Below are 13,151 nucleotides of genomic sequence, written 5' to 3' on the forward strand. Positions count from 1 at the left end.
TACAGGGAAGACACCTGCAGAAGTATTTACTAAAAGTAGACTGACTTGATGAAACTATTTGTTAGCAGGATGTTTGAAACGAGCAGTACTTGCAAAATTCCAGCATGGCAAATGCACAAGAGATGAATCTTACAGTAAAGAGGATTCAGTAAACCTCCAGAATACTAATTGCATAGATAGAAAATGGAGATTTATCATGTATAAAACAGGTCCTGATTCCTATTGAGAAAGGGCTATTCAAGTGATTTCCTGCAGATGATGCACTGACCATTTGAGACCTATATCAACAGTGGCAAAGAACACACCCTCACCTCTCCAGATGGTGTAAAATTTGATTCTGCAGGTTTGGATGGTGACTGTGATGATATGCCTAATAAGAAAAATGACTCTGCTTCCATCTTGAATTGTTTCCTAATAATGCACAATATACTGTTGCATGAAGTAATCTGATTAACTAATGAATCAAAAACTAATGTCAGAACTGAAACAAGCAAACAAACAAAAAGTACAAAAGGATAGAAAAGCACTATGTTGTTTGACCTGATGACTTTTAAGTCTTTGACAGTGTTTTTTTAATGTTCAGAAGTGTAGAACTTCTTTAAATGTGTTACCCAGAAGCTACAGCATGTCATCTGTTGTGTCTTTAGCCACTGAAATGACAATTTATGTCTGTAAAATAGAGTATGAAGCCAACAGGTGAATAATGTGCAGTTAGCTCCATACAAATTTAAGCCTGTGCATCCCTGTGCATACATGCAGCAGGTTACAATGCACTTATGCAGCTAATCTGTCCTTGCTGGCAATAAAGTGGCTTCAAGCTGTTTTTTTTAGATCTATGTGTATTTCTTCAATGTTGTTATTGACTTTCCTTTGCACGTTTTTCTACACAATAGTGAGGTACAAAATTAGCATACGAAATAATGAGATAGGCAATAGCAGTGTTTCTTTTGGATCCAATCAGAACACCTCTTCATTAATCCACTCCATCTTCCTTCACACCTGTCCAGCTCATCCTTTAGACCACAGAGTTCTTCCTGTTTAGTGGGGGAAATCCTTAATGTAAGCAATGGGATAAGTTATGACATCTTGATTCGACACCATTCTGACATCTTTTAAGGACTTGCTCACCACATTATCTACCCAGTTTCCAATGTGTGTTATGTATACACACACACACACACACATGCGCGCACACACACACACACACACACACACACACTTGGACTAGTGTCATTGGTCTTCACCAATCGCAGCTATTTCTTTGGCTGTGATACCTGACTCTCCCTCCCAAGATAGGTCAGCTATCAAAAGTACTACTCCTCCCTATCCCCTTCCCTGACTCTCATAACAGTACTACAACAGCAGTGTATGGAAACATTCCTGCTATTTAGAAGTACCACAATATTTCCTGCTGGTAAGAAGGACTAACAGAATAGCTATAATAGTCCCTGTTTTTCTGTATTCCAACTGCATGCATGTTGTATTAAAGTATTATTTTGAAGTTTCTGGTATTTTATGTGCAAGCATTGCTGCCACTTACTGACTTCAGCCTTTTACATGTTGCATCCCACCCACTGAAACTTACAAACACTTGTCCAAAAAGCTTCACCCTTTCTGTTATTTACCCCCTACTGACTCATTTGGCTAGTTCTGTTGTACCCAAATGACTCTACGTATGGTGGAAAGCTGAATTGTCAGTTGAATTCAGAGCCATCTAGACAGTATGTGAGATTTTCTGTCTAGCATGTCATTGGGTCTACCATCTATGTGCAGTGATGCTTAAAGATATGCACAAGTGTTATTTTGCATATCTCCTGCTAGACAAACACTACTGAGAGGTCTCCACCTGCACTTCTCTGACTGTTGCCAGGATACACTGCTAGAGTACTACGATTTCTCCCTCCTGCCTTCCTTTTCCTGAATGAAAGAGGTGAGTTGAGGCCACTCCTTTCCATCCCTCCAATGCCAGCTGCTTGCCAAACCCAGGTCAGAGATAATCATAGGAGGCTACTAGGCTAATGGCCCTGGAGCCTGTACAAGCCTAGCTAAGATTTTATCCCCAAAAAGAAACCTCAGTCACCACCTGTCACCCCTGTCAATGAGGGAAACAGGTAGAACCCCTGGTAGGATTTTTTGGGTCCCCATCCACTCATCAAGGTTGCACTTGAAAAGGGTCAGCAAGGTGCTCTGTTTGACGTGTATAGGAAGTCTACTCCAGAGACTGGGCAGCCTCTGGGAGACAAACCTGTCTCGCCAGCAGGTTTTGTTAATGTCACATTTGATTCAGGCCTTTTGAGTGGGTAGTGCATGAGGAGTTAGACTTATGGATATGGAGCATCTCTAGTAGGGTAGGGTCTGAGATTGTCTTGTAGGTGAGACACAGATCACCCCTGAGCAATCTGTATGATACCGGGTAGAGTGATAGTGATTTGAGCCTGTCTGCATAGGACAGGTGTTGGAGGCCATGGATTCTCTTTGTGAGGTATTTCAGTGGCCTTTCCAGTTGGTGCAGATGTTTGGAAAGGTACATCCCAAACGGGGGCTTATACTCAGTTATTGGTCTAATGATGGAGGAGTGCAGAGAGGTAATAACCTCCTTTTTTTCTGGATGCAGACCCTTTACTTATGAGATGAACCAAGTAAAAGGCTTTTCTGACTACTGCCGCTACATGATGGTCTAAAGTGAGGTTGTTACCAACCTGAGTGCCCAGGTCTCTCACCACAGGTTGTGTGCTTAGGGGTTGCTGTTGATGTGATAATCAGAAGGGGTAGTGTTTTTGCCAAATGGTATGATACATTTTTTGCATTTAGCTTGAGGCCATGTCTTTGGCGCCAGTCATTAGTTGCTGTGAGACCCTCTTGCAGTATGTTAACATCATTTAGGGAGTCAGTGACTGCATCCAACTTACAGTCGTCAGCAAACTTGGTCAACCACAGGCCTTTTGTCTTTGCCTGTACCTCAGAGAAATAGATGCCAAACAGTAGGGGTCCCAGGACAGATCCCTGGGGAACTCCGCTACTGACATGTCTGGTATCGGAGGTGGAGGTGCCTATTCTGACTTTGAGGGTCCTGTCGGTGAGCCAGTTGGCCATCCGCCTGATGAGATAGGGATTTACGCCAAGTTGTGTTATCTTTTTGATGATGCCCGAGTGGGGGATTGTGTCAAAGGCCTTTTCCAAGTTAAGGTAAGCTGTATGTACTGACTTTCCCTCATCCAGGGCCTTGGTGACTGTCTCAAAGAAGTCAACCCAGTTCAACAGACAAGATCTGCCCTTGAAGAATATGAACTGGGTGGGGTTAAGTGCTTGAAGATTGCCTACGTCCTTGTTTCCGAGATCCATAAATATGCTTGATGGCTTTACAGATCAGACTTGTCAAGTTAATGGGGCAATAGTTTTACATGGTCAGTAGTGGCGCCACCTATGTGCAAGGGGATGACAATGGCGGTTCTCCACTCTGCTGGAATGAAGCCACTACTTAGGCTGTGGTTGAATAGGGTGCTCAATTGCGAAGCTGGTTCTTGTTGGAGATGGTGCAGAATACATCCTGGGATACTATCAGGTCCAATGGAAGCTGTGTTTTTTGCCTTGGATATAATGTAACTTCCTGCACAGAAGGCTGGTCTCTACTACTTAATATTGTAATATCATGGAGTAGTATATATGCTCAAAATAAGGACAATCCTATGGCCCATGTTTACCAAGATATGCGTATTACTACTGCAAAAGTATACTTTAAGTTGTACTAATTGCTACCATAGTCACATATACTTTGTCGCATCATGATTTTATAGGTTCATAGGTATATACTAGGCTAATGACCAAGGGAGCCTTTTTAAGGTTAGCCATGCATCCCAAATGTATCTGACAAGTTGTGGTAACCTAAAGTTATTTTAAAGTGTATATGTATGCTAAGGCTTGGGTGGTAAAGCATTTAGATGCTGCCTCTGTCCATTAAAGACATAGGTGCCAGACTAGAAATGAATTTCTAATTCCTCATCTGCTGGTCCAGGTTATGCTTGAAATTGGTTAGGGAACAGTTCTGCTTTACATAGATGGGAAGCCTGTTTCTGAGAAGTAGTCGTCTCTGAGACACCACCTGTCCCTTCAACATGTCCTGTGTGTGTTGCCCACCTGTCCTCCAACATGTCCTGTTTGTGTCGCAAGTAAGGTTTAAGTCCCTTGATAGGTAATTCTGGTGCAGTTTGTTTTGTGGATATGCATAATGTCCATCAGAGTGGGATCCAAGGATGATGATGTATACTTGGGATTGCCCTTCAATAGTCTGTAGGAGACCATATCAGTAGTGCTGTGAGACAACTGTGTAGAACATGCTGTTCACACCCAGTATTCTTTTTTGAGAAACCTCTGTGGATGCTCTAGTTGTATGTGCTAGTCAGGTGTATACCATAGGTGGGTTTGAACTCAGTGATTGGTCTGGTGATGGCCAAATCCAGTGGAACAATAGCATCCTTGGATCTAGACCTAGATGGCATAATGTTGCTTACAATTTGTACAACATAGAAAGATTTCAGTATTGCCGTCAAATGAAATGCCAGGTTATTTGTCCAAGTGTCCCAAAATCCCAGAGTACTAGGTCTGCTTTTAGGAGTGTGTTATCAATGAGGCAGTTTCCAGGGGTAGTCAGCTTTCCAAAGGATACTGTTTTACATTTCTTGAGTTTTAGACAGTGGCTCTGGCACCAGTTATTTGTCTGTGTTAGCCCACCTTGGAGAATATTAATGTCTGGGGTGGAGTCTGTGACTGCACCTAGTTTGCATTCATCTGCAAACTTGGTCAGCCAGAAGCCCTTGGTGTTGGTCTTGACTTTATAGAAGTAGATTCCAAAAAGGAACAGACACAGCACAGATTCCTGAGGGACTTCACTAGTGACAGGCATCTTTGCTGAGGTGGACTTTCCTGTCTAACGTATTGGGTCCTGTCTGAGAATAAGCTTGCTGTCCATCTGGTGACATAGGGGGTTTATACTTAATTCTGTGAGCTTGTCTTCAATGCCCAAGTGGATTGTTGTATCAGATGCCTTGACCAGGTTAAAGTAGGCAGTGTGTACCATTGTGCCCTTCTTCATTACTTTAGTGACCTTCTCAAAGTTTACCAGATTGAGTAAGCATGATCTGCCCTTGACAAAATCAAATTGGGTTGGATCCACTGTGTCTAAAGGTTTTGTATGTTGTTATTAATCATTACTGTGAAAATTCTTTTCATGGCTTTGTATGTTAGACTAGTCAGACTTATGGGTCTGTAGTTACCAAACTCCATAGATGGCCCACTGTTGTACAGAGGGATGAGTATTGCAAGTCTGTCTTCACATGGCATGAAGCTTGTCTGGAGGCTGTAGTCAAATAGTGAAACTAGTGGTCCTGATAGGTTGTGTTTCACGCTATTTAGGAGGCATCTGCGATGTTATCGGGGCCCATAGATGCAGTCTTCTTGGCATTGTAGAGTGCATTGAGGGCTTGCTTTCTAGTGATAGTCTGGTGGATGTTCAGTGGTATTACTTGAGGGTTGGCTGGTGGGGAGAGAGGGGTAAAATTGGAGCTGAATTTGTTGGCCAGTAGATTTGCTTTATCTTCTGGTTCAGTGTAGATGGCTCTATTTTCAATTAGTTCTGCAAATTGTTGTGTGCTGACTTAGAGATTGTCCTTGACCTGGGAGGCTATTTTTACCTAAAATTTGGCTTTGATAGACTTGATTTGCTCTCTGAGTTGCTTGTTTAGATTTATAAGAACATTTTTATCCTACTGGGCATTTCAGTTCCTAATTTTTGCCACAACTTTCTTATTTATATTATATACCGTAGCTGTTTGGATTCTACCAGGGTAGCTTGTTTTTTGGGTTTGTCCTGTGCTCATTCCTGGTAGGCACAGCTGTCTCTATGTATCTCTTAACATGATTATACTGTGTTTCTGTAAACAATTCTGCATAGACAGCAGTGCTCTCAGAGTTTGGGGGGGGGGTGCTGAAATTTTGCTAGGTTATCACTTAATGGAAGGAAGTTTACCTTAGAATAGTTCTTAAATGTTCCACGGTTAGCTGGGATCCTGGGTTTCCTTTTTATTTCAAAGGAGATAGCTTTACTGTGCGACTTTTCCATAGAGGACTTTACACTATAGAGGATGCAGAATTCTCTCATGTTAGTGAGGATGAGATTTAGTATGTTTGCACCCCTAGTGGGCATATGGACTATTTGATTCATAGTGCTTATATTTACAAAATCCATCAGTCTCTGGGCCTTTAAGTTTGGGATTCTTTATAACTGCCAGTTTATAGTGGGCTTGTTAGTTGCCTTGACTGTGGTATGGGTTGAATGGTGAATGGCTCCATTAAATTTAAATATGTGTTATGGGTTTCTTGAGTCATAGAGGAGGATCTATAGCTTGTTAGAATATAGTATGGGACTTTGCTTATAGCAATTAAGATGTGGAGAACCTCAAGCATGTCATCCAGTTTGTCCAGTCTTGAGGTATGTTTGTTTTCGATGTAAATCGAAACACCTCTGCTTTTAGTTCCTGCCTATGCCGTAGCTGCTATAACTGTGTGAAAAGCATTATAGCCCTTACCCAAGTGTTCACAACAGCTTTAAACTGTGTCTTGGTAACTGCAAAGATGTCTGCATTCACCAGAGTGAGGATAGCTTGATGGAAGTGGAGTTTCTTGTTTAGACTCCTGGCGTTGAACAGTAGCGCCTTTAGATTTTCTTCTGTTGGTATTGCTATATCAGAAGGTTTGTCAGTTTGGTATAGCCTAAAAAAAGGCACTATGGGGAGGACAATTATTTTAGCCAATATTTGAAAGCCTTGAGGTTGATCATCTTATATTTATATTATGGCACCTTCCTTGGACAGGGTAAAATGCTTCTCAATGCCTTGGGATAAATAGTCCATGAGCTCCATCTTGTCTCTATTCATATAATCCAGGAAGGTATGTCTCTGGTCATTTACCCCCCACATGGTCCATGACTGGGTCATACTTGAACTTGTGGTCTACTGACCTAAATGCATGCATGATCTGGCAGATCCTGGTCCCTGATAGGCAAGTGACCATAACTTTTTCCTTACTCTGCCTGTTTGTAGGACATCTTTGTGTCTCAAAACGGACTTTCCTATTACCAAAATATTGGGTCATGTGGTGCCTTGCCTTAAGAACTTAGAGCTTGAACCTGTGAGATGTTGCTGTATGTGTTGTGGGTGGTTGTTTTAGTAGAGTGCTTTTTGGGCTGTGGAGGATATTTGTTGTAGGTGCAATGTTTGGGAGGTGTTTGAGGTTTTGTAAGATTTCATTTAATAGCCTCAGCATTTGAGAGTCTTTGTGTCTGATCCATTGTGTGCATTAGTGACGACCTGATTGGTATTATGAGTACCTCTATGTGAGAGCTTTGCCTTCAGTGACATTATGTAAATATGTTGCTCACATACCTTATCAGTTTGTTTAAGAATTAGTCGGTTATCAGTAAACATGAGACAATTGCTAAATTGCCTCAGGACACCGATATCCACCAAACTGGTTACAGAGATAGCAGGAAAACTCATACCCATAGTTACAGGCCCTTTTTCGTGATCAAAAGGTTGCTGTAGTAGTACAACATAAAATAAGAGTATCTAATACAAAACTAATGGGGAAGTGCTTGTCACTGAGTAAACTAGTTACTCAATGTTCAGCTGAATACTGGTAAAGTTTCAAGGGTAGTTCTACAAGGAAAATGTCAATAATAGGTGCCTGTATCTATACAGAGCACTACTAAATCTCACTGCAAGATGAGCAGCCCCAGATTTATAGAGGTAAAGAAAACTGACCAAACAGACTTAATAGCCCTCTAGCCAATGAAACAATCTTACTAAAAGCTTTCCTGTGTGATTTCCAGCTCAGATAGACGAGGCTACCTTCTACTGCCTCTAGAAATGCATTTCCAGGTCTTCTTAATGTAAATCACGCTACAGTAAGCCCAATGTGAACACTAACAGAACAACTCTAAAAACACACAATTTTAAAAACTAATTTATGCTTTGTTATTAAATGTAACATTTCCCTTTACTGGTATTTGTTATTTTGAGAAACTTAAAATATTCATGGAACAAATTCTGTATGTGCAGAAGTCAAATACTAATTGGCCTTAGCATACTGTTTTGGGGGATAAATAATACATGCAGGCTTGGCTGTGAAAGCTTTGTTTACAGATGTGTTAACTGATACACAAATTGTTTGGAATCATGTCTCCTCCCCACCCCAAAACATGTCTTGCTCTGTCTTATATATATCCCTCCACAATAAAATTGCTGATGTGATACTTCTGTATTTTGGTTGGTTTTGATCCATATGTGCTTACACAGTGACCAGGAATGATTGTCATATTGGTGATGCAGTGTTTAGATATGGGCAATCCCCACTGTTTGAGAGCACTATGGAGTTCCTTGTGTCCTGACCCCAGCTAGGCCCCTGAATGTATTTGAGCAGCATGGTGACTCAGTGGTTAAGATCTCTGCCTCACAGCTTAAAATGCATGGTGCAGTCCCAACCTTGGGTCACTGCCTTTGTGGAGTTCACAATATGCTACTAATTTTGTTTGTCTAAAATGTCTTAGAATTGCTCTTTTTGTCTTGCAGCCCAAGTCAAGGATGAAAAGGGTCCAAGCTGATTGGTTTACTTGCCCCATTAACAAATTAATTACAATTAAAACTTAAATGTAGTACATGCAAACGCCCGTAGTCTAGGATAATACCAGAGGCTAGTAAAATGTATTCTCGAGCATGGTAGCTGCTACTGTGTGGCCAGGTCTTCAGGTAGCTGTTATAATGTGGTCTTCACTAAAGTGCTGCGCTGTTATACTAAGTCCCACTCCCCATCCTTCTGATAAAGACACTATTCATAGTAAAGGTTGATAGACCAAAGGTTATTTTGTCAGGTCCAGCAGACCATATAGAGTTTTTGAAACATTTAATCAATGGAGTGTAAATAAAATAATGTTGGGAGCTTCACTCTTCATACTCCCCATGCAGAGGTAGACTTCCTTCATCTCCATTCTGAGGTCACTAAGTACTGGAGTAAATTGTTAACAGAAATATTCTGAAAGTTCATTGTGGTTGTCTGGTCCTTGCTGAACTATCTTTGATTAGTCCTTCAGTGTCCTGTTCACCTATTCTCCTCCTAGATTCTATGACTGTCTTGAAAAATGTGCTTGATGTCCAGTGAGACTTTTTGGTTTATCTGAATGCAAATAAATCAAAATTAATATTACTTAAATTTCAAAGTAAAATAAGTCCATTTTAAAAAAGTATGATTAAACTAATTTTACATCATTACTTGACTTTGAAGTCTGCTAGACAGTCTTTTTGTTTTACCTCTCTGGGCATGATATTAATTGATTTAAACACAAGCTTTCATGTTGCATGCGTACGTATCTGGTGGACTATGTTTGTTGTGCATATTACATTGAAAACTGTAGCTAAAAAGTGCTGAGATTACTTTTCTGGTCTTGCTGTTGGACATACCATACCTTAATTTTAAGTGTTTCTGACTTCTTATATTTCATCACATTTTATGATTAATCATTTTAGGCAGTCTTTTAAGCATTAATTAATACTGATGGAAGCAGTTGTTTTGCAGTGCAGATGCAGCAATGCCTTTTTGAAGTACTTCTGCAATGTACACCACCCACTTGCTTTCATACATTTGTCTAAAGTTGCCATCAACAAGATGATACAATTTTCTGGATTTTTTTATCTTGCTACCTGCCAGCTGGCATCCCTAGTTGTGATCATTTGGCCCATTAATCCCCTCTGGTAAGAGTTGGTTTCTGGTAATGGCCTGAATAGTCCCCCTTCCCAGGTTTCTGACTCGTGCATGTGTGAGAGAGTCCCTAATTCTTTCCCTTTAAGGCATGCTATTGCTTACTCTTCCCAGGTTTCTGACTCATGCATGTGTGAGAGAGTCCCTAATTCTTTCCCTTTAAGGCATGCTATTGCTTATAGCAGTCTGGCAGAGCAGAGTGCATATCCCTTTGCACGTGCTCTATGCCGAACTAATGCTTCACAATAACAGCCAGTATTGCAGACGAGTGGACCACCTACCTGCCCTAGAGTGGGCAAGCCAACATTAGCCACTCCCTCCCTCCCTTGTTGGTTACTCCAAAATCCAGGCTGGTAACAAAAACTGAGAAGTAAGGGTTGTAGTCAGACCTTTATCCATTTGTATCACAGAGCCAAGTAAGATGATCAAGTTTTAAAGGCAGTGTTACAAAATATGCATCCTTGTGTGTGTACCTGTGTGGATGTGAATTTGTATGCTTGTGTTTCTGTGTCTTAGGAGGAAATGATATGCATAGTAAAATAAACGTATGTGGTATTTGGTATATCAAGTTTTGCATTTAATATGCTTTCTTTGTTTGGAATACAGAAATTAAGTCATTGCCTGAGGAAGAGACTAAACAGCAATCTATCAAGTCTACCAGATCTGTAGAAGATATCTCAAATCCTGAATTTGAAAATGTCAGGTCGTTTTCTTCTCCTTCCAAAAAGCAGACTGCATCCTGGGATTCTTCAGGCTCCCCTCGCACTCCTCAGCTTGCTGATTTTGGTCTTTCACATTACCAGTTTGCTAATCCTTGGGAGAAATTACCAGCTTTACCTGGTCTTTCACAGTTTTCTTATAGTGGGACACACAAGAACATGTTGAAGCCTGTGGAAGTGAAACAGACTGTTACAGTACCCAAAACTCCAAAATGCACATTAAGACTGGAGGATGAAGATTTCACTCCTAAGCTTGAAGATTTTGGGATTAGTGAAAATACCATGTGCCTAAATGCTGACTTCACCATGGAATTAATGAAGAAAAACAATGAATTGGCCAAAAGGTGTAACATTTTAACTTCTAACTGATTTTTCTTTTTTTGATTTTGATGCATAGTTGCGGTGTTAAATAGTTGTACAGTTGCTGTTTGAAATATGTATGAAGTTAATGATGCTTGCTCTTCTCCCTTTCTCTTTAATTGTGATCTTCTTTCTAAGCCATACATATTGCTCAGAATTATTCAGAAAGGAAGTTATTTCTTTTTGGTAGGGGGTTTCACTTTTAAATACGGGTGTAGAAGCCCTGTTAAAAATTTTGAATAACTTACCTATATGCCTAGTGTTTGGAAGAAGTATATTGCTGGCAAAATGACTTAAAAAACTTTCATGGTCAGAAGTTAAAGGCATGTTTTATCATATATTGACCTTTTATTCAGCATTAATATCCCTATATCATTCTAGCTGGTTATTTATTTTGTAATTTAATTTAGCCTAAAATAGCCTGATAATGGCTGCTGTACTGACTTGATTCCGTGTTTCAGCTGTAAGATTTGTCTCCCACTGTGTTTTATTAGCCCTACAATGTGAGATTTTGCCTTTCCTTTCCAACAGATTGTTTTGCCCATTTATTGAGAATGTGAATGTCTTGGATTACTGTTTTACACAAGACTTTCAGCAGAGCCTATGTACATTATTTTTAAATCTGTCACTCCTTTGCTTTATAGTCTTTACTATCTTATAAACATATTTACTTAGACCCTTTTCATTTCCTTTACAGGGAATTATTAAATTGTTTTTTTTTTTTTTTTTTTTTCAAAAGTAAAAATTTCTACGAAGTATCCACCTCAACTTGCTTTTTTGTTGTTAAACGTGTGTCAGATTTCTGAAGCTGCTAACTTACAGGGCTGGCTTTAGACTTGGCAATAAACCTGCAGCTCTAGAGCTTGTCTGTATATGGCCCACTGGAAAGTTGTGATGGCAGAGCTATAAACATTTTGTATGTGTACTTTGGCCTGAACTGAAAATCTTAAAGTATTGAGAAGCAATATGTAATTGTTACAACATTTCATACAAGCTCTGAATGGGTATGAGTGTGGAATTTTAGTAGAAGAGGAATACCACACAAGGATAGAAACAGTTGAGTCATGCTTTACTTTCATATGACTCTATAGGAATAAAAAAAAATGATGAAAATATGCACTCTGGTATGGGGAAAGTTGTGTTTAAGATGTAGTTGTCCTTTAATGCTCCTTGAATTATTGGTCTGCATAAGTATCGTATAATGTTCATTATATTAATCACGGCTGTAGTAGCCTTAGCTGTATGGGTTGTATCCTGCCAAAGATATAATGGCCAGCCAGCTTCCAAAGCTTCAGGGCACCTTTCACGCACCCAAATTGTCAAGTAGATGGAGCTGAGCTGACTGAAGCCCTTTAGAGCTTTGCTGCCATCGAAGAATGCACTCCTCTGAGGCTTTTGAGGATCAATAGTTGGTTTGTGCCTTCCTTTGCTGGGCAGATAAATTCACTTTGAGGAAAAAAAACTTCTGTTTTCTTAATTTTATTGGTATTTTATTACCTTCCTCTACAGGAAAGTTATTTTAATGCTAGGAATATGATCAGATGTTATCAGTTTTCGTTCTATCCTCAACTTATGGGTTTGGTTCCGATCCTCAGAACCGACTTGGCTGCTACCAAAGTAGCTCATGGTAACCAAAAAATTCTTGAACATATCCCTTACCCACAATGCACCAGTCTCAGTTACCTCGGATCTCATTTGCTGCCTTTTGTGTTAGACATGATGCCAATTGCTGTCGAGCAGATAAGTGATTTTTTTTATATATATTCAACTCTAGCTTTCAGTATTTTGCCTATGGAAATGCAATGCTCACTGGTAACGTTAAAACTGCCTAATATCAGTGCTGCATTTTTGTTCAGGTTTATTTGACCTACTATGAAGTATGTATTTTTTAACACACATTACCCTTTGGGATATTGTAATATTAGACCTAGATCCATAACTGCTTAATGCTGTTTTACCCATATGTTCTGTGGAAACTGGTTTGACTGCTTGATGCCTATGCTTGCTATATTGATGGTATTCAATCTTTAGGATAGTTGCTGCCTGCCTATGCATTTATTGTAACTTGACTGCCAGATATCTATGCTTAGTACATTGTTGTACCCAGTTATTAGGATAAATGCTGTTTTGCCTAATGGTTTTTCTAGCTAACAACTACTGTTAGATTTGTTAGATTTGTTCTTTGGGGCCCCCACTGTATCTAGCTATCTAGCTACTCTGCTTCATACAGTGTGCCCTAGAGCATACCTCTATACTGTTCTTTGTATT

At 40.0% G+C, this 13,151-nt stretch overlaps 1 protein-coding gene across 1 annotated transcript in view; it reads left to right on the plus strand.

Moving 5' to 3' along the window:
• Positions 1–11,610, plus strand: part of SKA3 (spindle and kinetochore associated complex subunit 3) — a 730,622-nt gene extending 719,012 nt beyond the window's left edge. Inside the window, exon 5 of the mRNA XM_044073181.1 lies at positions 10,411–11,610. Coding sequence (XP_043929116.1) covers positions 10,411–10,892 — 482 coding nt within the window. The 3' untranslated portion in view covers positions 10,893–11,610. The remainder of the gene's footprint in view (positions 1–10,410) is intronic.
• Positions 11,611–13,151: the final 1,541 nt, after the last annotated feature.

This window comes from Protopterus annectens, chromosome 5.part1 (genome assembly GCF_019279795.1).
Source record: "Protopterus annectens isolate FY-2018-M chromosome 5.part1, PAN1.0, whole genome shotgun sequence".
Lineage (NCBI taxonomy): Eukaryota > Metazoa > Chordata > Ceratodontiformes > Protopteridae > Protopterus > Protopterus annectens.